Raw genomic sequence first — 22887 nt, 5'->3', positions numbered from 1 at the left:
CCTGCTTCTCCCTCCCACTCCCCCTGCTTCTCCCTCCCACTCCCCCTGCTTATGTTCCTGCTCTCGCTATCTCTCTCTCTGTCAAATAAATAAATAAAATCTTAAAAAAAAAAAAAAAAGCGGTCTCTCTCAAGCTCCAGGTTCACATAGCTGATATTTTAGAACAAAACTCTCAAGACTGAGAACCACTGTTCCCTCTTAAACGTAATCAGAATAAGGGCAGGCAGACGGGTTTTTATACCACACTTCAAAATCAGTTACAGAGCAAGTAGGGCTTTTTACCTGATCCTCCCTCTTTTAAGAGTTTTTACATTTCAGAGTGCGGCAGGATCATCCTGTTCCCAGATGCCCCTCTGCTACTTGGAGGCGGGAATCTAATCCATACATACCCCAGATTCACTAAAGGAAAACAGAATGACCTAGAGGTCTTTCAGAGGATTCCTTTATTCGTTTTAAAAGGAATGATGGGAGTACCTGCTGTGTTCAAGGCACTGATTAGGTGCAGAAATAGAGCAGAGCGTGAGCTAGAAGCCCCTGCCTCCCGGATTACACTGAGGTGGAAGACAGATGGGCAGCAAGAACAGGCCGCAGGATGAAGGATAACGGAGTGCCACAGAGGAAGATAAAGCAGGGGGGGAGGGAGTGGGAAGACAGACTGACCAGAGATGCTCTGGAAGGCCTTCCTAAGGAGGTGCCCTTTGTGCCGGAACCTAGACACTGCAGAAGCAGGGACTCCGAGTACCGGGGAACAAGCCTGTGGGGCGGGGGACAGGGCGAGCACAGGGGTGTCGGCCAGCATGGGCATGTCGTCCCTGAGGAGCAGTAGACAGGCCAGCCAGGCTTAAGTGCAGTGGGCAAGGTGGCGACAGAGGCAGGAAATAGGTGGGAGTGGCAGCCGGGGGCCGGATCCTACAAGCCGCTGCAGGAGTCCGGATCCTGTGGTTATGTGAGCTCCTTGGGAGTTGCGAGCAGGCAGGGCACATGGTCTCATTTACACTTTATTTATTTAAAGTTTTTTCTTTTTAAAGAGCGGCAGGCAGAGGGAGAAGTGGGCTCCCCGTGGGGCTCGATCCCAGGACCCTGAGATCATGACCTGAGCCGAAGGCAGTCGCTTAACCGACTGAGCCACCCAGGCGCCCCTCATTTACACTCTTAAGAGTAATGCTCTGGGGCGCCTGGGTGGCTCAGTCGGTTAAACGACTGCCTTCGGCTCAGGTCATGATCCTGGAGTCCCGGGATCGAGTCCTGCATCGGGCTCCCTGCTCGGCAGGGAGCCTGCTTCTCCCTCTGACCCTAACCCCTCTCCTGTGCTCTCGCTCATTCTCTCCCAAATAAAAAATCTTAAAAAAAAAAAAAGAGTAATGCTCTAGTTGTTGTGTGGAGGAGAAACGGTGGGATAGGAGTGAGACCGGGACACCAGCAAGGGCATGACTGCCTTGACTATGTAAGACAGGATGATGGCTTGGACGATGTTGGCAGCACCAGAAGTAGTGAATGTGATTGGGTTCAAGTCATATTTCGAAAGTCAGGATTTGCTGATGGATGGGGCGTGGGTGTGAGGAAGACGAGAATCTAGGATGACCCTAGTGCATGTGACTTGAGTTACTGGCCCCCATGACAAGGCCATTGGCCACTGGAAGATGAAGGGGGCGGCACGCAAGAGTTCTGTTTCGGACATGCTCATTTTTTGATGCTATCTTGGATATCAAGAAGGCTGGTAAGTTTCAAAGCTGAGAGCTTCAAAGTCAAGCCCAAAGATACAAATTTCGTGGTCACATACATACAGCGCTTGAAGTCCTGGGACTGAAGACCTCCGAGAGAGAGAACGTTGAGAGGCTGGAAGGTTGAGCCCTGGGGTTCTTCAACACCTAGAGGTTTGAAGAAAGAATCTGATCCAGCAGAGCAAGTGAGAGAAGCCAGGAAAAGAGAAGTTCAGGAGGGACTGTGGTTTCCTAGAAGGCATCGTGAAGAGTATCTCAAGGAGGAGGAGGAAATAACAAATGCCACCAGGGGTTCCCATGAGGGCTGAGCATCAACTGCTGGACTGGGCAACGTGGACGGTGGCCTCGATGAGAGCAGGGTTTCTGGCAATGATGACGACGATGTATTCAAAGTGCGTGGGAATCCTAACATCAAAGTGATGCTCCAGCAACCGCCTTGACACCAGGGCTTTCCATCCGGTAGAAATGATCTTTCCGGTTTCAGTTTTCATGACACGCCGTCCTCAGAAGGTTATCCCAAAGGAAGTCACCTTCATGGACTCCAGTTACAGGGCATATCACAGTAAGTGCTGTGCTTTCCAGTGACGATCGGTATGAAAGCTTCCAGCCGTTAATGAGTCTCTCCTACCTTCTAACACAAGCCCTGGGAAATTACCCAATGTTAGGCTAGTATTTTGTCATTAGGGGCATCTAAAAAAACTCAAAGTGATTGCAAAATGGACCTTATGCTTCTCAGGAGGATGTGTCCACAGAAAGCTTAGAAAATGGTGGATCAAACAAGCTTTTTTACTGAAGGATTTCTTAGAGCTTTTCATATCCTAATATGTATTTTGCATCTCCAAGAGGTGGTGCCCCCATTTCCCGAACTTATTCGACCTCATGGGACTCCTGTTTTAGGGAATATTTTGACCACAGTGGCTTAGGAGGATCCAGCACTCATCAGAAGTGGTTCCTACCCAACCGCCTGAACACAGCCTACCCCCACCTTCACTGCTTCCCCCCAAAGAATCCTCTGTGACTCCATCTTGTCATCCACACCTGGAGATAGGAGGCAGACCTCTGTGATGTAAAGTGTGCCTCCCGCTTTCCCCCATGGATATGGTATCAACTCAGTTCTGAAAGGGCCTCATTTCATTTACTTCATAAACTCAAGTCTCCAGTTTCTTATGCTAAAAACTACACGAGGAGACAATGTCTAGAGCAGAAATAAGCAAAACATGCTTCTCGCAAGGGCTAGAATGAGTCTGATTAATTTTTTTAAAATTAAAAAGTGAGGGGCGCCTGGGTGGCTCAGTCGTTAAGCGTCTACCTTCGGCTCAGGTCATGTTTCCAGCATCCTGGGATCGATCCCCGTATCGAGCTCCCTGCTCCGCAGGAAGCCTGCTTCTCCCTCTCCCACTCCCCCTGCTTGTGTTCCCTCCCTCTCGCTGTGTCTCTCTCTCTGGTCAAATAAATAAAATCTTTAAAAAAAAAAAATTAAAAAGTGAAATTCATGGGGCGCCAGGGTGGCTGAGTCGCTTGAGCGTCTGCCTTTGGCTCAGGTCATGATCCCAGAATCCTGGGACTGAGCTCCACATCGGGCTCCCTGCTCGGCGGGAAGCCTGCTTCTCCCTCTCCCTCTGTCTTCCACTCCCCTGCTTGTGGGCACTCTCTCCTCTCTCTCTCAAATAAATAACATCTTTTTTTTTAAAAAAAAAAAAGGGAAATTCACAAGTAAAAAAAAAAGATTTCAAATGGTGAATAATTTTTCTAGCCCGTGCAGTTCTCTTAATTCCTTTTTACATTAGTGATCATTTTACAGTCTCCCCTTTCCACCACCTATATCCCAACTCAGGCTTTAAATATTTTAATGTAGATACGCATCAAATAGTTGAAGGGCGGGTTTTAATGATAACCACTGGGAAACTGAACTTTTAACTTACACTTATCTATTTAGCATGGATGAACACAGAATCCACACAGACCAGCTCAATGGATGTGAGAGGAATAATCAACTCAGAAAGTCATTTTGTTAAAAATATTTATTTAAAAAAATACAATTGTTGTCCATATCTAGTTGCACATAGATCTATTAACATGTCCACATAGTTTTGGACTTCAGTAAATTTGCTATAGTGCTTTCTTAAAGCTAGCTTGCCATTATACAAAGCAAATTCCTCTGTCAGTTCCTGCATAAAAATAGTTGTTTTTAACATACCCTCTTTCTAAAAAGACCATTACAGAATTTAACAAAAGTTTTGCATACAACTTGAAGTGACAGAAAAAACGGTCACCGGATTGGTTATCAGAGCAACCCCTTGCTATGTCTGGAGATGCACTGAGGATCAGCTACACTTCTCTCTTTTAAAAGCAGCATATCATAAAGCCCCCAAAGTGCTAGCGCATCGTCGTCCTCACCTACCTGCGCTCTGTGTGAAGGTTCTTTGCCACATTCAAACAGAGTTTGAAACTCTGGCTACAGTCAATCCTAATCGACCTTAAAACACCACCCCTTTGCCTCCCAACAGGCTAGGCCAGACTGCTCAGCTAGAAGCCATGGCAGCTTCTCTCCCGCTGCACCAACAATCAGTATGATTTTAATAAATGGTAGTGGTTACCATCATGTCAATTGCAGTGTTAGGAAAAAGAAGAAAAAAGCAATTTTAATACTTTGAAGGTCTCCCTAATGTAAATTACACTGACTTTAAGCCAAATTATAGTGACGCATTACCCGTCATTCATTCCTTTGGGTAAGTGCGCGCCAGCATTACACAGAAGTGGTGGAAACTAGATATTGTGAGAGATCGATTTCAACAAACAAGGGGGAAAATCGATCTAGGCTGGAGGGAAGCACCCTGACAAGTTCTTATTACCGCATATCCCGAACTAAGACGGGGACGTAAAAAAGAATACTTCTCTCCAGTGTTAATGCCACAACAGACAAATGCTTTTCTTCTGCATCAGACACAGGGCGGATGAAAATCAAATGTTTACTATTTAATAACATTCAACTTTCATGTGATAGCCACACCTGAAGATCCAGTAAGGCTCATAAAAAATTACTGTCAATATGCAAAAATATATACTTTTTTTTTTTTAAGCCAATTTAATTATCTGGCCAATGAAGGGTATAATTCTAAGAAACTAATTTTAGTCAAAAATTGTATTCACCTCAAACCAAAGCTACCAGTAGCAGAATGACTGGACTGAGTGTTTCATATTTAATCTTCCCTACCCACAGAGGTCAGTGAAACTACATGAAGGCAAAAGTGCAGAAACCGATATGACTGTGATTAGGAAAATCAAATGGCCGGACTGAATAAATAGGCCGCGAGTGATCAAAAAACTTAATTGCATTAATTTCTATCTTTACATATATGCATATTAGTTAGTTTCACTAATCGTGAACAGGGAAGGTCGTAAGACATTGCTACTTCTCACATAAGCACTGAATGTAATGTACATATAAAGGCCTTGGTAATACTGCCCTCAAAAACAGAAAATATGAAATGTCTTAGAAGGGACCGTGTCCCTTGTCTAATAGACAATAAGCAACAACGAGTAAACAGGAAAGAAACAGAAAAGTGGATAGTTTACAAAGCTGAGTGTATTCCATCAATTGCAAATCAGTTAAAAAGTCATACATTTCTACAAAGCACAATACTAAAAGCTTGTAAATGATTTTAAAATATCCTAGCCAAAAAAGCATACCTTACAGAGCCTGAAAGAATGGCTCATTAGGTAATCCATTTGTCTCTTCTCCAAAGAGTCTTAATTCCAGAAAACATAAACGAGAAATAAACATTACTTCTCTGACCCTCAATATCCTTAGGTCGAAATTAAACAAAATAATCATTAAGTGCTTCCAGTTATTAATAACAAAACAGTGCTAATAATGGTGCCCCCAAAAGTGCCAAGTGATTTAATACCAGTACATGGCATTCCCACCTCTGAACTCTATTCTAGGCATACTCGAATGATTCTACTGGCTAGAACTCTGGCCTGGCCACAGGGCGCGCCCACCCTTGTCCTGAAGGTCCCAGGCTTGTCCTAGCACAGCTCATAATCCTTGGAGGGACAAGAGTCAGAATGGGCCCTTATGAGATGGGAAACAAGGCAAAGCTGAGAAGAACATTCAGCCCAAGGTACTCTGAGGTTTCTGCTAATGCTCTTCGGTACAGTTTAGAAGGATAAACTAGGCTACGGTGCCAGAACTCCCCCACCATTTCATCAATTCACGGTCAAATCTGTACTTTAGAAATACTACTTCGTATAAACACCCTCTCTGAGAAATTTAGACCCCACCAAAATGAGGATTCTACACAAAAGCAGAAGTGTAGAAATGTTAGGAAAGGGCAGCGATGCATGTGCAGGAGAGCGGGTCAACGCGGCTTTGTTCAGCACATGGCAGCCTTCTAGCTCTAAAATGGTGGCAAGCAATTAAAGGTCGATGAATTCTAGGGATTTAAAAATATATGTGCAAGGCATTTGTTTTTTAAAAGTAGCAACTGCAAAGTGCGGCCAATCTTCTTTTAAATTTTCGCATAAAATAGCCTAGGAGCCATCCTAGAGGATGAAAACTCTATGTTCCCTCTGAAAGATTTATTTCCACGCACGCGCACGCACACACTCAGCACATCAGCATATCCACACGTACACAGGTACTCAGCCGATACACCAGAATGACTTGGAAGGAAATGCTCTAGTCTTCCAATTACATCTTTAAAAATAAAATTTTAAATCTCACAAAACTTTCTGATGTGTATTATAACTAAAAAAACTAGAGTTCAAGAGCCTTACTGTGTTTGACTGTATCCCTCCTGAGTTTTGTTAGGGGGTTCATTTAAAACGACCTTAACAACAGCTTGAACATCTTGGTTTCTGCAGCAAGCCGGAAAGCCAACGCGCCTCCCCTCTCACACAAGCCACTCTGGGCCTCCCTCCCGCTCTCACGATGAATGGCAGCATCCTGGCAGCTGCCATTTTCTGGCAGGCTGTCAATCTATCGCAATTTTTTTTTTTTTTTTTTTTTTTTTTTTCGGAAAAGCCTGAAGAAACTGGCACCTTCAAATGGAACATTTAAACCACATCAACAACTCACCTTTCAGACTGCTCTGTTTACAGGTCAAAACATGACTTTTGTGCTAACAGGTTCCACCAAGTACGAGAAATGAAATCAAACCGCCTTCTTTTCTTGCTTCATACACTACCACCCACAAGAATTCTAGATTCTAAGATTAAAACTTCAAACTCCAGTAAGCAGAATTCTGATGACCTAAGAGGAACAACAGGGCACCTTGTTTTGTGTAATTCCTGCAGCATTAAAAATAACATTTATTTGTTGACCCAAAACCAAGAAGATAATTCATAAAAATGTTTTCCATAGAACCCTTCTCCGGTCAGGGTACCTGCTAAAGAAAGAAAATTAATGTTGACCTCCACTTCCCTATGGGGGGAACAATTAACTCCTCAGCTCCATTTAAAACTAACATGTTCTGTCCCTCCCTCAGATAACACGGTGAGTAGTCTTTTTAACTTCCCCATTGGTTTGGTGATTCACTCGGAGCCCCAGGTTTCTGCACAAAGACACACACACTCCTCTCCAGACTCGTCTATACGCCTAAGAGCGGCGCCTGAGCACAATTCTGCATTTCTGGCATGGATAACTAAAATATATACAAGTTAGGGAAGTAATAACTAGCACTGGCCCATCAAGGAAAGTATTTCTTCAGATGCTGAAATGTTCCAACAAATAAAAAATCAAAACTCATGAATGCAGCAAGAAAATGGAGGATGTTATATAGTTTTGCATAAAGCAACTTAAAATAATTCAGAATTTGTTGGTAAAACATAACACTAATAAGGCCAAAAGAAGTTTGTAAGCAGACTAGTAAAATAAAAGTCAATTACAGAGTCACACCTAATTTGGAGAGAAAAGAGACAACAGGCTGTCAAAAATACTATGCGTGAAGCTCTAGAAAACACTCAGTAATGGGTCATGTATGAAAAAGAATTAATATAACACTTCAGGAAGTTGAAGACAACCTTTCCTGAAGATTTCCAAACTGAACTTCTAGAGGGGCGCCTGGGTGGCTCAGTCGTTGGGCGTCTGCCTTCGGCTCAGGTCATGATCCCGGGGTCCTGGGATTGAGCCCCGCATCGGGCTCCCTGCTCAGCGGGAAGCCTGCTTCTCCCTCTCCCACTCCCCCTGCTTGTGTTGCCTCTCACTCTGTCTCTCTCTAATAAATAAATAAAATCTTTAAAAAAAAAAAACAAAACTGAACTTCTAGAGATTTGACATGATAATCAGGTCAAACATGTAAAGGATTTTTGCATGGATCACAACAAAAGCATCCACCTCTCGTTTTCAAGATCAGACTGTAAATAATATCCTGAGTCAGTGGTCTTTAAGGCAGAGAGCACGTGCTGCCAGAAGGTGCACAAGACAATCTCCTGGGGGCAAGAAGAAAATACTGGAACTTCCAGTCAAGATTTCCTTTTTACACCATCCTTAATTCCGATTTTTGTGTTGTCTTATAATGTACATGTGACTTTCACACAGCGGTTGACAACTACACATGTATGATCTTGCAAGAGGAAACTGGTGTTCAAAAACTTTTACTGAGCAAGGTGTGTGCTCGGAAAGGCTGGAGGCCGCTTTCCTGAAGTGCCAGGGGGTGCGTCCAGGGGCTTACGTTCCCTAGAAACCTACAAAACTGCCTTTAGAACTTCACCATCCTAACAAATATTCTGAGATCAGGATAAGACAAGGTTACTGGGCCAGACCTCACACAACGCCTGCTAGAACGGGCCTGCCGTGTTACTACCCAGAGGCTGCTCTGACGGCCGCAGCATCCCAAGCCTCTGACTTCCTTTCCCCTCCAAGCCTGAGTGACGCACAGTATGGAGAAAACTAGAAATTGTGCCAGGTAAAGAGATTCAACAGACCTGCCTTTTTGGATCTCTAATACAGTATGTAAAAGGTCAAGGAATTCTTCCAGTTAAAAAAATCCAGTACCCTTTCACCATATATACGTACGCGCGTGTATATATATATGGGCTCATGGGCTTACTTTTTCCTGTCAAAATCTGAAGAAAAAATTTATACTCCTATTTTAGCCATCAAAATGTGGAAAAATTAAACCTATGTTTTAGTTCTAAGAAGCTTACACTGACTTTTTGAGGATTTCTGGATTATTCCCTTAAGTATGTATTTTTAAAAATCAATGGAAGTCTTCACCTTTGTTAGAACACACAAAATACACCATGAGGAATATTACATCACAAAAGCATTGACAAACCATTAAAAAAAAAATTACTGAAGTTAGACATGTGATTTTAATTTTGTATCTTAACAAACCAGCGTAGGAACAAGAAGAGAATGACTTTGGAAATTATGTGGAAGCCCACCCAGGCCTGGAGTGGCGTGGCGACGGCCGGCCACGAGAGCAGCGCTGTGCCCACCCACCCTCAACTCGAAGGCAGTGGCCTCAAACGAGCCCCAGGGGGAGTCGCTTGCATCACGGGAATCAGCAAACGCTACGATTTAAGGGCTTTTTTTCCCCTTCTGAGAGCCTGGTTGTTTTAAACATTCCCCAGCATACAGATGAGTAGCTATGGGCCAGGGCAGATGAAAAGCTAAGATAATGACAGATACCTCAAAAACTCATCCAACCCGCTCCCTTCCCTTAACTTGGGCGACTTTGGCCCACCAGCCATCATCCCGGCAAAATGACTCGTGATGGATACCAGCTACAGACACCAAACAGAGGCTCCCCGGTGAATACCGAGCTTAAGTGGTAGGTCACCTTTTGATGCTAAGAACTCTGGATGTTCAAAAAACATGAAGCTGAGACTTTTCCAGGAAGGAGGTAGTTTACAAACAGAACGGTCTGCCTCATACACTTGAGCTAAGGTTGTAAACTTTCATTTAAAAAAGGAAATACACACACACACACACACACACACTTCTCCACATCAGTTGATCTCAAAGAGAAAGCAGATCATCAATCTCCTGAGGCCCACACCTCTTGGAGGCTTCCGGGGTAGGGTTACAGACAGAGGACTCACGAAAACTGGTTCCTAGGAAGGTGCTGTGACTGAGTTTTAATGGTGCCCTTGGTTCCCAGGCACCCCTGTGCTGAGATAGGTAATCTTCAAAGATATTGTCTATGAAAACAACCAATGGCTTTTCTCCCTTACTTCAAAGAGATAAAATACTTTTGTGCTTTCAAAATTTAAAATATCTAGTTAAATCAAGCCATCAATACTTACATTTAAAGTACAAAATATTCATTAACCTAGTAACTATTCCAAAGTGCTCCTGAGAGGTCTGATTTCAAACAAGCATGCCAAGTAAATGACTCAGTGTGGGAGACAAGTCCCACCGTCTGTTCCCCATCACTCCAGAACACCCCAAGAACAGATCTTTCAGCTGGTGACCACAAATGAATCACGAACAGGTCTTCAACACTACAAATATAAAGACAGCTCCCTGAATACTGTCCCTCCACTCCTACTAACCTAGCATGGACGTCTCACACTACAGCTTCTCTACACTGTACAGAAACATTTAAAGTGAGTATTCTACATCTGGAAGACGCTGGTTTGTCTCAGTGTCATTCTGAGCCCTCCAATGCTTACTCCCTCTTTCCCTTTAGTTTATGGGACTCAATTATAGAACTGTTTCTAGAGTTAAAAGATGAGGTTAATGGGCAGTGTTGTGGTGGTGGCATATAATCTAATCCTAGACTTTCAAAGCCAAGTTCTTCAGAAGAGTCCACTGTGATGTTGGTATCAGTCTGGAGGCTCCACAGCTCAGTCTGCACCTGGCACTGATTACCATATGGTAACGTTTTATAAATGTGCTAACGTAGAGATGAAGGCCTACATTTCTCACTACTGATGTGAACAATCCAATCCCTGTGTGTGAGCATTTCCAAACAAATTCTGCGGCTCTCTAATTTAAAAAAATTTTTCTGTCAAAGAAATAAGCACATCTTTACCTCACCTGAGATTTGGAGGCTTCGCTTTGCTTTTCATCTTCCTAATAACATCTTTAAAACTATCACAACCCCTAACAACCTTAAATTTAAAAGAAGGTAAATATGCAGTGGAAAATAGGGTAAAATGAACAGGAAAGAAAAAGTCTCTTCTAACTGGGACAGCCCCACATGTTGTTTCAAGTCATTCAGTTGAACGTTTCATTCAGAGATGCCTCAAGATTCCAAAACCCAGCTTCATCCTAAAAACCATCACTTACCAGGCTGTGTACCACGGGGGTATAATCATACCACCCAGAGAGTTGACGGCACTTCCGTGCTGGAGATGGGGTCCCCTATTCTCACTGGTTGCTGCAAACACTATCTTAAACCCCAAGTTTAAAATATCTTCCTATGTTGAAACAGACTAGGCTCCATGCTCTGTTCACAGGTTCAAACAAGATCACACTTATGGCTAAGAAACCCACGTGATAAAGGTAAGGAAGATGTCTTTCTGTGGAGTTGCCTACCTATGTTCCCCTTTACAGCCAAATAGAATCTCTCTGATAATACTGCTCCAATCTTACTTTGTGTGAACAGGAAGGATTCCTTTTCCTTCACTGCTTGTACACAGCTCACTTTTAGTTATTCCACAGAACACACTTAGTCCTGAAGATACGGCCAACTGCAGTTCACATTTCTCCAAATAATACACTCAAAGCATCACTGTTTTCCTGGCCAAAGGGTCCCAATAAGGCAGAAGGAGTAACTTTGTTCTTAACTGCTCTTGCAAAGCATAGCTAGCTGCTAAACCCCACCAAAAATTTCTTTAACACAAAGCTCAAAATACTTAGAAAGGAAGGAAGGAAGGAAGGAAGGAAGGAGTGAAGGAAGGAAGAGGGAGGTGGAGTTTGGACTCCAATTAAGGCATTTTCATATACAGTCCAACTTGAGTCATATTCAAAGGGAATCTTAAAAAGGCATTTCAATGGGGAATGGCAAAAATCACAATAGTCTATTATTAGCATTGTAGAACTATTAACTGCTCACTTCAAATGTAATCATGTTGAACGACTCTGTTTCTTTATTCCTTGGTTCTCTCATTCCACAAGTGCATAGGTTATGTTTTCTGTAGATCTGGGGAAAATGGGCCAGGGGTGGGTGGTCCATCCAGGCCAGACACAGTGAACGGTCCATGACTGTTCAGTACAGAAGGAAACTGAGAAAGAAAATAAAACACATTATCATCCTATTACTCAACCCCAACTTTCACTTTCTGTCCCCACTACAGTCCCTGAGGCAGAATGTGAGAGCTGCCTGCAGTGACTCACGGGACGAAGGTGGGAACCATTTATCGTGGAAGAATATGATGTCACAGGAAAAACTTTAAAGAAAAAAACTGCTTGTCCTACATGTTAAATATTAACACTCTCTGGCCTACCTTCCCTCATAGCCTAAGGTATACAGGTTTATGTTTAACTTCACACGAAGGTTTTAGAAAGTTCATACACTATAGAATATAATTCAATTACAAAGCAAATCACAGTCAAAAAGAGGTCCAGAAAGAGATGCCCGTCTATGAACTCTATAACTGGTGCAAATAGTTACAGGGTGCTCATCCTAGAACAGAGCTCCCCATCATGTATTCGAAGACCAGTTCTATAGGGAGAGTCCACGCTCAAATTGCACGAGCACTGTGCCTTTAAGGTCTCAGATCTCTCTACAACTCAATTATCTGTGAGAGGCAAAGAAAAATGTAAAAATAAAATATGAAACATTCTCAACACTCTTTCCATTCGGTAATTTAGAACTTTTTGCAAAAAAAAATGCAGAAGTAGAAAGATTTGTCAGGGCGCCTGGGTGACTCAGTCATTAAGTGTCTGCCTTTGGCTCAGGTCATGGTCCCAGGGTCCTGGGATCGAGCCCCGCATCAGGCTCCCTGCTCCACGGGAGGCCTGCTTCTCCCTCTCCCAACTCCCTCTGCTTGTGTTCCCTCTCTCGCTGTGTCTCTCTCTGTCAAATAAATAAATAAATCTTAAAAAAAAAAATTTTTTTTTCATTTTTTCATTTTCTTTTCCATTTCATTTCCAAAAGAACAAATGAAAAACTAAATTGTAAAATATAAGAAATCTCCCAGTGAGTTACCCCTAAATAAGTGAATGAATCAACCAAAATAAACTCTGTAACTTATAAAGTCTAGATGCTTGGGGAAAAATAATGGTTAAAAGCTGTGAGACCGGGCGCCTGGGTGGCTCAGTTGGTTAAGCAACTGCCTTCGGCTCAGGTCATGATCCTGGAGTCCCGGGATCGAGTCCCGGGATCGAGTCCCGCATCGGGCTCCCTGCTCAGCGGGGAGCCTGCTTCTCCCTCTGACCCTCCCCCCTCTCATGTGCTCTCTCTCTCTCTCATTCTCTCTCTCTCAAATAAATAAATAAAATCTTAAAAAAAAAAAAAAAAGCTGTGAGACTTTTCCTATGATCTCAGTTAAGGGATACTACAATACCCATTTTTTTAAACATATATTTAAAATATTGATAAGTATCAATTCTAAGTGAGTGAGAAATGGGAGTATTTGATAGACCATTCTCAAAAGTTTTCTTTTTTAAAAATCCTCGGTAAAAGAGGAGACCTATGTGCAGACTCTCCCGTAAATTTTCACACGTGTGTATTTTCTTTTCCAAGAAAAAAAAAAAAGGATTTCTAGCATTTAAAATGACAAAGAAACTGGGTGGGTTCAAAATCTACTACAGTACTGAACACTAACGGGTCTAACTGAAATGTATGTAACAATAAAGAATGAAAAGGAAGCGTGGCTGTATCTGTCGGAGTCGTTTGCCGGCTGGCCAATCAACCCTCGTAGAGCGTATTTATTAAACAGAAGTTTTATAATGAGGAGACTGAAGAGTGAAGACACGGCCTTTCTCTTTCTTCATGTGCCAGGCCCCAACTGCAAGAGACAGGCTTGGAGGTGACTCACCTGGAAGAGTGTGTTAGCACCTTGCAGTCTGGCTGGACTCAGAGGAGCAACAGGGCTGAGAGTACTCCAGAAGTGGATGCTGGAGAGCAAGGGGCTCGGCGTCAGTAAGATGGGCGTCTGCAACATGCAGAACAAAGATGGTCACTAAGTGACTCACCAGGATTATGTTTCAACCTTATAATAATACACCAATAGCCGTGAACCCAAATATTTTAATTTATTTATCTGAGAGAGACAGAGCATACACACAAGGGGGGGTTGTGAAGGGGCGCTGAGGGAGAGAGAGAAGCTGGCTTCCCGCCGAGCAGGGAGCCTGACGCAGGGCTCGATTCCAGGACCCCGGGAACATGACCTGAGCGGAAGGCAGACACTTAACCGACTGAGCCACCCAGGTGCCCCAACCCTGAACCCAAATATTGTCCTCTTCTCCACTAAGTATGTCTGAAATTTTACCATGAGGAAAAGCTCAGAAATTATTTTTACAACCTAAGAAAGATAAAGGGCAAAATATTTTCTAACCTGTGTTTTGTAGGGTCTTTCCCAAATAGAGAAACCAATCTGGTCAAGTGCAGAGAAATAACGGGTAACTAAAGTCACAAACACAGTTCTCCTTAGTAATGGGAGGTCTGGATTCACCTATTTAAATGTTACAGGGGAGGTGCCTAGGTAGCTCAGTTAAGAGTTGGACTCTTGATTTCGGCTCAGGTCATGATCCCAGGATCCTGGGATCGAGCCCCGCATCAGGCTCCCTGCTCTGCGGGAAGCCTGCTTCCCCCTCTCCCACTCCCCCTGCTTGTGTTCCCTCTCTCGCTGTGTCTCTCTCTGTCAAAGAAATAAAATCTTAAAAACAAAAAAAGATTTTCTCTCTCTCCCTCTCCACCCCCTCTCTTAAATAAATAAATAAATGTTATAGGAGATGAGCAAGTTAAGAAATAGCTAATGTTAACTGTACAAACTTGTTTCTCAACATCACACCAGTTGGTTTTCTTAAGGTTCTCAGGATTTGTTTTCTAGCTTTTGACGTTATCGGTATTTTTGTATAAGATACCAATGAGTTTTATAAGACGACCCCCCCCCCCCCAAAAAAGAGAGCGAGCGAGAAGAGTTTGAGGAGGAAGTTGACAAATATTTCTTGGCTTGCAGAGACAATGAGTTCTTTTAGAACGCTCCTCCAAACCTCGCCTGCAGCAGTTCCGATTAGGTGCGGAACTGGGTTACTTTCATGGGGTCACAGCCCACCTTTTTAAGACAGACTTAAGTAGCAGCATGAGAACGGGCGGTGGTCGATTCTGGATTTGTTTTAAAAGGGGGGGTCAGTGCAAACATCGGTGGCTCCAGAAAGCAAGAGGCGGTTACCTGTGAGAAAAGTGCTGGTGTAAGAGAAGCTGTGGGGAGGGACGGGCTCAATATTCCCAGGGGGCTCGGGTCACTGCCCGTGATCACAAGGATGGGCGCCAGCTCTAAGCCTTTGGGTTTCTTGGATCTTGAGGAATTACTTGTTTTGTCCTTTCCCAGCAAAGCTGAATCCTGGTCTTTAGGTTCCAGTGACAAGTTCTCGGGAAGTTCCATGGGCTGCGAGGCCACGGACTCGATGTCGGTGTCAATGTCGGGGTTGGGACTCAGCGGCGGTGAAGGGGTCCTGGGGGGCTCCTGCACAGAAGGGGAGGCGGAGATGGGGGGCGTGGCAAAGGCGGGGGTGCCGCCGGCTGCAGAGGCCGGGGCTTCCAGGGAAGGCAGTCTGGGGGAAGCCAAAGTCTCCAACACCTGGAGCGCTTCTTCCGGAGATGGAGAAATGCTTGGGCCGCCTGACAGGGCGGCGGCAACAGGTTCAACTGGCAGCTTTTTGGAAGGTGTTGTTACGAATTTGATGACAGACGGTGTTGGCTCCTGAGGCGGCTTCTTCTCTGCCAGCTTCTCAGCTGGACTCTCAATCTTTATAGGTTTGAAGAGCTTCTTACTGGAGGAGTTCAAAGAGTTGAGAGTAAAGGAAGAATACAAGCCGGAGTGTATGTAGTCGTTGCGGCTGGAGGCCCGGGCCCCGGGCTGCGGGGGCTTCTCCCTGCCCCCACTCTCAGGGTCCCTGCAGCTGCCGCCGACTTCACTGCAGCTCACAGCGTCACAGTCTCCCTCAGTCCTGCCCACGGTCAGTGGGTCCATTTTCAGAATCTCTGGGTAAGACACAAACTTGTACACAAACTTCTGACCATTCACTTTTTTAATGATATTCTGTAGATAAATAAAATAAGCATGCTTATATTTTCTTGCAAATGTACCTCTCACAGCTCAGGAAGAAGCTGACTTCATAAGGGTCTCTATTTGGCAAGTAGTTTACTTGAGAGCCTCAAAATCACCTTCATTTATCTAGCCATACCAAACCCAGGTCCTAGCGCTATGGAACATGAGCTGAGCATATTTAAATGTCTTATGAACAACTGAAATGACATGTTACGTAAAAGAGAGGTTTTCAATTGCCTAACACCCTCAACCAAATTATTTGTATTAAGTCAAAGATCACTGAACTGTGGTCTCAAACAATTCCAAAGGTACCAGCCATTCGCATCCTGAGTAAGCACAAAGGAAGAGAACATTACTTCTGCTGGGCCTTCTACTTCTTTCCGAAGTTCCAGTTCTTTCTTACCTCACACCCACCTTGGGGGGAACTGGTAAGACCAACCACTTAAAAGTGAAAGAAATTAAGATCTCAGCCTCTCATTCTAATTCTATCCATTTGAGCCATTCATTTCACCTCAGAGCCCAAGAATGTATCCAAAATAATATGAAATTAAGCAAAAAATAAATTTTAACTAAGAAATCAAATCTGTGTATTAACAGCTATTCTTTAAAGTATTAACTTGTGTTCTCTGGGTTAAATTAAAAAATAAAGCTAAAAATAAAAGCATATATGTGACAACTTTTAAATTATGATATATATGTTTTATTTTGTCCTCAAGAATCTCAAATTTTCTTTTCCTTATTCCAACCCTATACTCACTTTTTCTTTACAGACAACTGCAATTAGGAACAACATATGCGTGAGCAGTGGGACTGCAGAAATAGAGCTGGGACATTTACATGTTTCATCCTAATTCCAAACTGCTGAAGTTATGAAATAAATTGGATGAAAATAAACCAGGACAGTGGTCATTTTGCAATGTACACAAATATCAAATCATTATGTTGTACACCTAAAACTAATATAATGTTTTATGTCAATTATACCTCAAATAAAAAAGGACATTGGTACCTTATAACCTCAACAGAAGAAACAATTCTTGTTTTGAGGTGGATGTGTATTACCTTTACATAATAGTATCTGAGGGCTCGGCTGAGTTTGTCGTAATTCATATTAGGCTTGTTCTTACGAATCCCCCAGAGACGAGCCACCTCTTCTGCCTGCAAGAGCTTGAACTCCCCATCATTAGAGGTCCAGCTGATCATGTGCTTGTTCTGAGGCTCCTGTAGGAGCTGGAGGAGGAACTGCCACAGGGTGATAGCACTGTCCATAGCAATGAGCTGAAAGAGGCGTACAGATAAGACATATAATAATATTAACAGCCAACACGTACAGGACACCATATGCCAGGCACCATGCTCCAAATGTATTACTTCATTTCACTCCCACAACAATCCTACAAAACAGATACTGTTGCAGCCTCATTTTACATTTGAAAAAACGTATTCAGAAAAGAGTTAAGTCACTTGTCTGAGGCCAAGCAACTAAATGATGGAGCTGACATTTAAACCCAGGCAATCTGCTCTTGAGCAAGCCACATTGCTTAAGAAAAGCCTTGCTGGGAGAGAAAGCGAGTTCCGTAAGTCACAGGAGCAGTCTGAGGACTGCAGGTCACCAGAGCACCGCTGTTCCTGAGTTTTATCTGAAAACCTCCTTGTCCTATCCTCTGAGACCACCATTTAAATCAAGCAACTTGGTTTATTTGCCAGGAGTATGTGTGTGTCTCACGGTGGCCCGAAGATGTAGGGCATAAATCTACTTTTGCTCCATTGGCATTTCTCCTCCAAATCGTTTCTGTTCTCATAAATTAATTTACATTTAAATTGGCAGCACTGAAAATTCAGAAAATGCTCCCTGATTTAATTTACAAGTTCTGTCACCACTCTGCCCACAGGGTTACTCCTTTTTTTTTTTTTTTTTTTTTAAAGAAGGCTCCATGCCCAACATGGGGCTTGAACTTATGACACTGAGATCAAGAGTCGCATGCTCTACTGACTGAGCCAGCCAGGCGCCCCTATAGATCCTCCTTTATTTGATTAGTGGCCTTTATCTGATTATCAAGACATGAAATGAAAAATCATTCAATATCTCAGGTTTTAGGATCTCCCTGTTCAGGCCAGAGTTTCTCAATTTTGGCTCTACTGACATTTTGGGCCAGAGAATTCTTTGTTCCTAAAGGAATTTTTAAAAAAGATTTATTTATTTAGGGTGCCTGGGTGGCTCAATTGGTTGGGTGTCTACCTTCGGCTCAGGTCGTGATCTCAGGATCCTGGGATCAAGCCCCAAGTTGGACTCCCTGATTGGTGGGGAGCCTGCTTCTCCCTCTGACTCTGCTGCTCCCCCCTACCCCCTTGTGCTCTCTCTCAAATAAACAAAATCTTTTTTAAAAAAATAGATTTATTTATTTATTTGAGAAAGAGAGAAGGCACACAAGCCGGGGGAGAGGAAGAAAAATTCTCGGGGTGCCTGGGTGGCTCAGTCATTAAGCGTCTGCCTTCAGCTCAGGTCATGATCCCAGAGTCCTGGGATCTAGCCCCAAATCCGGGTTCCTGCTCAGCAGGAAGTCTGCTTCTCCCTCTCCCACTCCCTCTGCTTGTGTTCCCTCTCTTGCAGTGTCTCTGTCAAATAAATAAATAAAATCTTAAAAAAAAAAGAAAAAAGAAAAATCCTCAAGCAGACTCCCCACTGAATGTGGAGCCCCATACAGGGCTCAATCCCAGGACCCTGAGAAAATGACCTGAGCTGATATCAAGAGTCGGACACTCAACCGATTGAGCTACGCAGGTGCCCCCAAAATTCTCATAATTAGGGGCGCCTGGCTGGCTCAGTCAGTGGAGCATGCAACTCTTGATCTCAGGGTTGTGAGTTCAAGCCCCACAATGGGTGTAGAGATTACTTAAAAATCTTAAAAAAAAAAAAAAAAAAAAAGAATTCTTATAATTAAAAAAAAACCAGAAACTAGGCAAAAGATTTGCAAAGACATATCTTCAAAGAAGATAGACAAACTGACAATAAGCTCATGAAAAGGTACTCAACATTAGTTATTAGGGAACTGAAAATCAAAACCACATGAGATACCACTTCACACCTATTAGGATGGCTGTAATCAAAAAGACCGTAAGAAGTGTTGGCTAGGATGTAAAGAAAGTGAATCCCTCATGCATTGCTGGTAGGAATGGAAAATGGTATAGCCACTTTGGAAACCAGTGTGATAGTTCCTCAAAATGCTAAACAGAGTTACCATATGACCCAGCAATTCCACTCCTAGGTACATACCCAAAAGAACTGAAAATACATGTCCACGCAGACACGTGTACAGGAGTGTTTACAGCAACATTATTCCATAACAATACCCAAAAAGTAGAAACAACCAAATGTCCATCAACTGATGAATGGACAGGCAAAATGTGGTATAACTACACGGTGGAGTATTATTTAGCCAGAAAAAGGACTAAAGTACTAGTACATGCTACAACATGGACAAACCTTGAAAATGTTACGTTAAGTGAAAGATGCCAGCCACAAAAGACCACATATTGTATTTCCATTTATATGAAATGTCCAGAATAGGCAAATGCATTCAACACAGAAAGTGGATCAGTGGTTGCTAGGGGCTGGGTGGACAGACGAATGGGGAGTTACTGCTAATGGGGTGATGTAAATATTCTAAACTTAGGATTGTGGTGGTAGTTACACAAATCTTTGAATATACTAAAACCACCATATTGTACAACTTAAGTAGATGAATTTTATCTCAATAAAGACGCTAAAAACAAACTAACACTACAAATATTACAAAACCGTAGGCCTTAGAAGCCTAATTCTAACAACGTGTAACTCACAAAGAATGGGATCCTTTAAGGGTCAACTATGTCTGCTCCCAAAAAAGGCAGATGAGAAACTGCAGCAGAAGATAGCTGGGTTTCTAGAACTTTTCCAAGACACTCAAAATGTCCTCCAATAATCCTTAGTCGTTGCTTCGAAGCTGGTTACAGATACTGTCATCCAAAAGTAGAGATGGGAAAATAAAAAAGAACAGGAAGCAGGAGATGTCCCCAGTCACAGTTAATGGAGAAGCTGAGCCCATGAATCCAAGTTTCTCTCATCACAGTCACAAACTCTGTTCATCAGAACCATTCCCTAGGTGGATAACTGCATTCACATCACCAGTAGGTTATAACAAGTATTACAATAAGATACTAAGTGATAATGGCCTAACAAATATGAAGTGCGACTTTGATGCTAAGTAACCCTGCCCACTAACCTTTCCCACAGCCTCACCTAAGCTGAGTTAAAAGAGTAGTTTTAGGGGTTACCTGGCTGGCTCAGTCAGTAGAGCATGTGACTTTTGATCTTGGGATTCTGAGTTCAAGCCCCAGGTTGAGCACAGGGCTTACTTAAATAAAAAAGAATGATTTTAGGGGCGCCTGGGTGGCTCAGTCGTTAAGCATCTGCCTTCGGCTCAGGTCATGATCCCAGGGTCCTGGGATCGAGCCCCACGTCGGGCTCCCTGCTCAGTGGGAGGCCTGCTTCTCCCTCTCCCACTCCCCCTGCTTGTGTTCCCTCTCTCGCTGTCTCTTTCTCTGTCAAATAAATAAATAAAATCTTTTAAATAAAAAAAAGTGATTTTATATTATGATCCATCAAGTATGGGGTGGGGGGGGGAGGAATACCATTTTTCTCAATTTACCAGAGACCCTTTCTTCTAATGATGTCTGTTCATGGCTACTTTTAATTACATGTTTCCCATCTAAATGATTTTTTTTTTTTTTTTTTTTAGTCTACACCTGTTAAAACTACTCCCTAGTAAATTTTAGCTTAACTGAAGAACTGTCTCCATATTTCCAGACATCATCTTCATATCAAGAATGCCTAGGGGGGCTCCTGGTGGCTTATCAGTTAAGTGTCTACACTCTTGATCTCAGCTCAGGTCTTGATCTCAGAGTCCTGAGTTCAAGCCCCACACCGGGCTCCATGCTGGGCATGGAGCCTACTTGAAAAAAAAAAAAAATGCTTATAGGGGTCGGGGTGTGAGTGTCTGTGTGTGTGAGAGAGAGAGAGGGAGAGGGAGAGGGAGAATACCAGGGGGAGGGGAAAGAGGGGAAACGGGAGGTAGGGGACAGAGAGAGGGAGGGGAGAAGATGAAGGACAGAGAACTGAAATCTCAAAATGACTACGAATTTGGTGCCTGTAATTCCATTTGTTTTTGGGAAAATTCCCAAACTAAATCCTAGAGTCTTACTACCTATCATGTAGATAATGCTTGAGCCCCACGGGTTTATAATGGCTAAGGTATGGATGCAAAGACAGAAATAAGCATCACCATCTCCACAGTGAACACACAGTGCCATCCTGGGCAAAGGGGAGGGTCCCCAAAGTGTGGGTGTGCACCCATAGGGGTTCAGGTTTCACCTTTTAACTTCTACCTTCCCTCCTGGTTATTAGGGGAGCGCACGGACTGAGTCAAATGCTGGTGAGCCGCTGCTACTTCAGGGCAGAACCCAACTGTTGGGGAAAATGCTGATGCTTTTTTAGTACTTCTCAGTGCCTCTGGGATAGAAGGTTGTTTAGAATCAAAGGGCATCGTGGTTTTGGAATGAAGCCCTGGAAAAGAATGTTCTTTTGCAAAAAACTAACATGGATATAAAATGGACATCTTCAGTGGGTACTTTAAAGGAGTATTTTAGGGGCGCCTGGGTGGCTCAGTCGTTAAGCGTCTGCCTTCAGCTCAGGTCATGATCCCAGGGTCCTGGGATCGAGCCCCACATCAAGCTCCCTGCCCCACATCGAGCTCCCTGCTCCACGGGAGGCCTGCTTCTCCCTCTCCCACTCCCCCTGCTTGTGTTCCCTCTCTCGCTGTGTCTCTCTCTGTCAAATAAATAAATAAAATCTTTAAAAAAAATAAATAAATAAAATAAAGGAGTATTTTATTCATTCAATTCTGGAATCAGGTCATACTCTAATTGAAAAGCTGGTGAACCTCTGGGTATACAGTCAAGTTGAACCTCTTCATTTCAGTTCCTAAAAGTGGCTATCAACACGAAATTCAATTATTTCCTCAGCCATAAAAGAGCTCTAAAGAAAAAAACTTCCAGAAGACAGTTATTAAAAAGGTGAAATGACAAGTTGAAAAATACAAATACTTTTATTCTAGCTACTTATCAATAAAAACCTTTACTTTCCTTCATGGAAAAACTCAAGTTTTCTAAAATTAGCTTTTCAGAAGTATAATGAGGGAGAGAAATACTTAACTGTTGCAAATGAAAGAACGTGACTGAGGAGTTAAATGTTGAAAACGTAACTGATTCTACCTTAACACCTCAAAAATAGGTCAATCCAAGAGGTAAACTGAAAGAAAGCATGTTGAAATAACCTATTAGGGAAAGGAACTCTCTAGTAAATGAAACTTTTTCCACCCTAAACATGTTTATAATACACACAGTCCAGTTGCTGTGGTGACCCATAGCCCAACTATTTTTCAGAAACTGCAGCTAAGACCCAAATACTAACGGTCTCCAAATTCAGCGTGCTGCTTAAATAAAACAAAAGGAGGGGCCCCTGGGTGGCTCAGTTGGGTTGGGCGGCTGCCTTCGCCTCAGGTCATGATCCTGGATCACCAGGATTGAGTCCCGCCTTGGGCTCCCTACTCAGCGGGCAGTCTGCTTCTTCCTCTGACCCTCCCCCCTCTCATGCTCTCTCTCTGCCTCATTCTCTCTCTCAAATAAATAAATAAAATCTTTTAAAAAAACAAAAACAATTATGTATCAAGACTAGTTTTGAACTAAAATCACCATTCTTTACAAAAAGTAACCAGGAATCTCTTAACACAGTACAGTACCCTATATTAAGAACATATTAAAAGTTGGGGCGCTTGGGTGGCTCAGTCGTTAAGTGCCTGCCTTCGGGTCAGGTCATGATCCCAGGGTCCCGAGATCAAGCTCTGCATCAGGCTCCCTGCTCCGCGGGAAGCCTGCTTCTCCCTCTCCCACTCCCCCT

General features: G+C 43.2%; 1 protein-coding gene across 1 annotated transcript; it reads right to left on the bottom strand.

Moving 5' to 3' along the window:
- Positions 1-8042: 8042 nt before the first annotated feature.
- On the bottom strand, positions 8043-17804 carry ELK4 (ETS transcription factor ELK4). The gene is made up of 4 exons (XM_035010213.1): positions 16956-17804; positions 15015-15884; positions 13659-13775; positions 8043-11900 (listed from the first exon to the last, which is right to left on the bottom strand). Exons 1-4 carry the CDS (start codon positions 17232-17234, stop codon positions 11802-11804), a joined length of 1365 nt encoding a protein of 454 aa, XP_034866104.1. The 5' UTR covers positions 17235-17804; the 3' UTR covers positions 8043-11801.
- Positions 17805-22887: the final 5083 nt, after the last annotated feature.

Source organism: Mirounga leonina, unplaced genomic scaffold (genome assembly GCF_011800145.1).
Source record: "Mirounga leonina isolate KUSES-001 unplaced genomic scaffold, KU_Mleo_1.0 Mir_154, whole genome shotgun sequence".
In the NCBI taxonomy this organism is placed as follows: domain Eukaryota; kingdom Metazoa; phylum Chordata; class Mammalia; order Carnivora; family Phocidae; genus Mirounga; species Mirounga leonina.
Note: the sequence above shows the minus strand (reverse complement) of the source record. Positions and strands in the feature narration are given on the sequence as shown.

Coding starts and splice junctions, on each gene's coding strand:
- ELK4 (XM_035010213.1), bottom strand. CDS start 17,234: ATGGTGTCCTGTACGTGTTGGCTGTTAATATTATTATATGTCTTATCT. Junction 15,885..16,955: donor TCAGATACTATTATGTAAAG/GTAATACACATC, acceptor ATTTATCTACAG/AATATCATTAAAAAAGTGAA. Junction 11,901..13,658: donor GTGCTAACACACTCTTCCAG/GTGAGTCACCTC, acceptor TTTCTTTCTCAG/TTTCCTTCTGTACTGAACAG.